The 2,164-nt window shown below is 52.0% G+C and overlaps 1 protein-coding gene across 1 annotated transcript in view; it reads right to left on the bottom strand.

Moving 5' to 3' along the window:
* The window catches only part of NLRC5 (NLR family CARD domain containing 5), a 52,754-nt gene that overhangs the window by 24,306 nt on the left and 26,284 nt on the right, over positions 1 to 2,164 (bottom strand). Inside the window, exons 21-22 of the mRNA XM_023530666.1 lie at positions 784 to 873; positions 538 to 600 (exon numbers count right to left, since the gene is read on the bottom strand). Of these exons, the coding sequence (XP_023386434.1) occupies positions 538 to 600; positions 784 to 873 (153 nt within the window). The remainder of the gene's footprint in view (positions 1 to 537; positions 601 to 783; positions 874 to 2,164) is intronic.

Genomic DNA, 2,164 nt, shown 5'->3' on the forward strand with positions numbered 1-2,164 from the left:
GAGGTTACCATCCTGCCCCACGATCCTGCCTCCAGGGCAATACCTGCCCCCATCTCACTTGGGCAACCGCGGAGCACTGGTTCAGGAGTCAGCAGCAGAGAGACACTCAAATCTGTGAGACTCATGCTTTACATATTGTCTCATTTAATCCTTGCCAACACTCTGCAGTACGGTGTCTCCCTTTATCAGCAGCAGAAGCTGAGGACGGGAGAGGTCCAGGAACTTGCCCAAAGTGCCAGGTCCTTGTGCAGCTGGAATTTAAAGCCTGGTAGGCAGGTTGAGAAGTCCTTTTTCTTGGACCAGGTTCCTGAGTTCTGGTCCAGTCTGATGTGTACTTCTTTGCCCTTGACGAAGCCCAGCCCTCTCTGAACCCTTGCTTCCACAGGTTGGAGGAAACAAGTCTCCTCGCACGTGCTTCTGGGGGAGTGCTCTGCGCATTCTCTGCTGTCTGTCCCCTGCTCTGACCATCAGAAAGCAGGTCTATTTGTCTCTACTACCCACTGGCTGTCAGGGCAAGGTTCCAGGGGACTGACTTACCCACAGCGCCCTCCTTTCTGCTCCTCGTTAGATCTGAAGTGCAAGGTCACATGATACAGGGACCTGGAGCAGACAGCACCTGGATCAGCCACCCTTGGCCACAGTAGGCCCCATGGGGCAGGCACCTCTCTTCCAGAAGCTGAGCCTCTGGCTTGGGTCCTACTGCCTCCATCCTACCCTCACACCCACCAAACTTCAGGCACGACCCTTTAAGACTGGTCTTGGTTGTCCCAGGGCAATACCCACCTGACATCCACCTTCTGAACTCGCGGGCACAGGCTGAAGAAGTTAGCCAGCAGGAAGAGGCTCCCTGGCGACAGTTCCGTCTGGTTCAGCCTAAGCAAGAAAAAGGCAGGACCCCAAGTCAGCAAGTCGAAGCCAAGCAAGATCAGTAGGCAGAGAGCTGAAATAGGTTGAAGGAGAAGGGACCAGAAGTTGGAGGGCTGGCAAGTCAGCACAGTAATAAGGAAGGCAGGGACTCAAGAGGGACAAACAGAGGCTTGGAGTCAAGCAGACTTGAGTTTGAGCCCCAGTTCTGCTGACTGGCTCTGTGTCCTTGGATAAGCCACTTGAACTCTCTGAGCCTCAGTTTCCTTACCTGGAAAATGGGACTACTCGTATACTTTCCTCTCGGGTTGTTAAGAGGATTTAATTATATCAGGCTTGCACATTGCCTAGCAAGAGACCCATGCTTGTTATTATTACATTGTTTCTACTTTCAAGCACAGACTTCGCAGGACAGGAGGAAAAAGCTTCAGCTCTCAGAGTAGTTTATTGCCCTGGGCACTATTGAGATTTGGGGCTGGATTATTTGCTGTTGCTGGGGGCTGTCCTGTAGGATGCTTCGCAGCATTTACACCTCTCCTCCCTAGATGCAGTGGTAGCACCATCTCCCCCCACCACTGTGTCTCCTGCCCACAGTTGTGCACAAGCACTGTGGACTGAGTAATCAAGTGTAAACCCTGGTGACCGTCAAGCTGGCCACCTCATTCAAAAGACCGGTGAAGAGCTGAGGGCCGATGCTGTGTTACTTAGGCATGGAGAAGTCCCTCTCTGATCTGAGCTGTCTCATCTGTTTATTTTAACCTGTCATCTTGTGTCCAAAGGAGCCCTCCCTGACCCATTCTCTCCTGGCAGGGTGGGGGCAGAGTGAGCGCTGTGGGTGTTGACATGAGCTCTGCCATGCCTGCTCACCTCTGGAACGTCACAGTCTCTTCCCTCCGTCCCTGAGAGGACTGAGGTGTGAGCGAGATCCTGGGTGATGCGTGCCTTCTCAGGGTTGGCATTAGCATGGACGCTGCGGTTATTGATGATGTGATTTAATTTCCCGTTGGGTTTTCCCATTTCGGCTGTAGCTGCTGTCCTACCTGCCCCCCACCGCCCACCCCCCCTGCCCACTAGACGATGTGAAGAAAATCCTTTTTAAATTCTAACCAGTCTGAGCAGAAATGAGACAATCGAGTTTTAAATATTTGGGGAGATGCTGCTAAGTTCCCCTTTTACAAAGTTAGATGGTGACCTTTAAAAAATGGTGTGTGACATACATATGACCTAAATCTGTAAAGTCCCTTTCTAGGAGCAGGTGACCTTTCCAGGGGGAGAGAGAAGTGCAATAGCCCACCTGTCA

This window comes from Pteropus vampyrus, unplaced genomic scaffold (genome assembly GCF_000151845.1).
Source record: "Pteropus vampyrus isolate Shadow unplaced genomic scaffold, Pvam_2.0 Scaffold51, whole genome shotgun sequence".
In the NCBI taxonomy this organism is placed as follows: domain Eukaryota; kingdom Metazoa; phylum Chordata; class Mammalia; order Chiroptera; family Pteropodidae; genus Pteropus; species Pteropus vampyrus.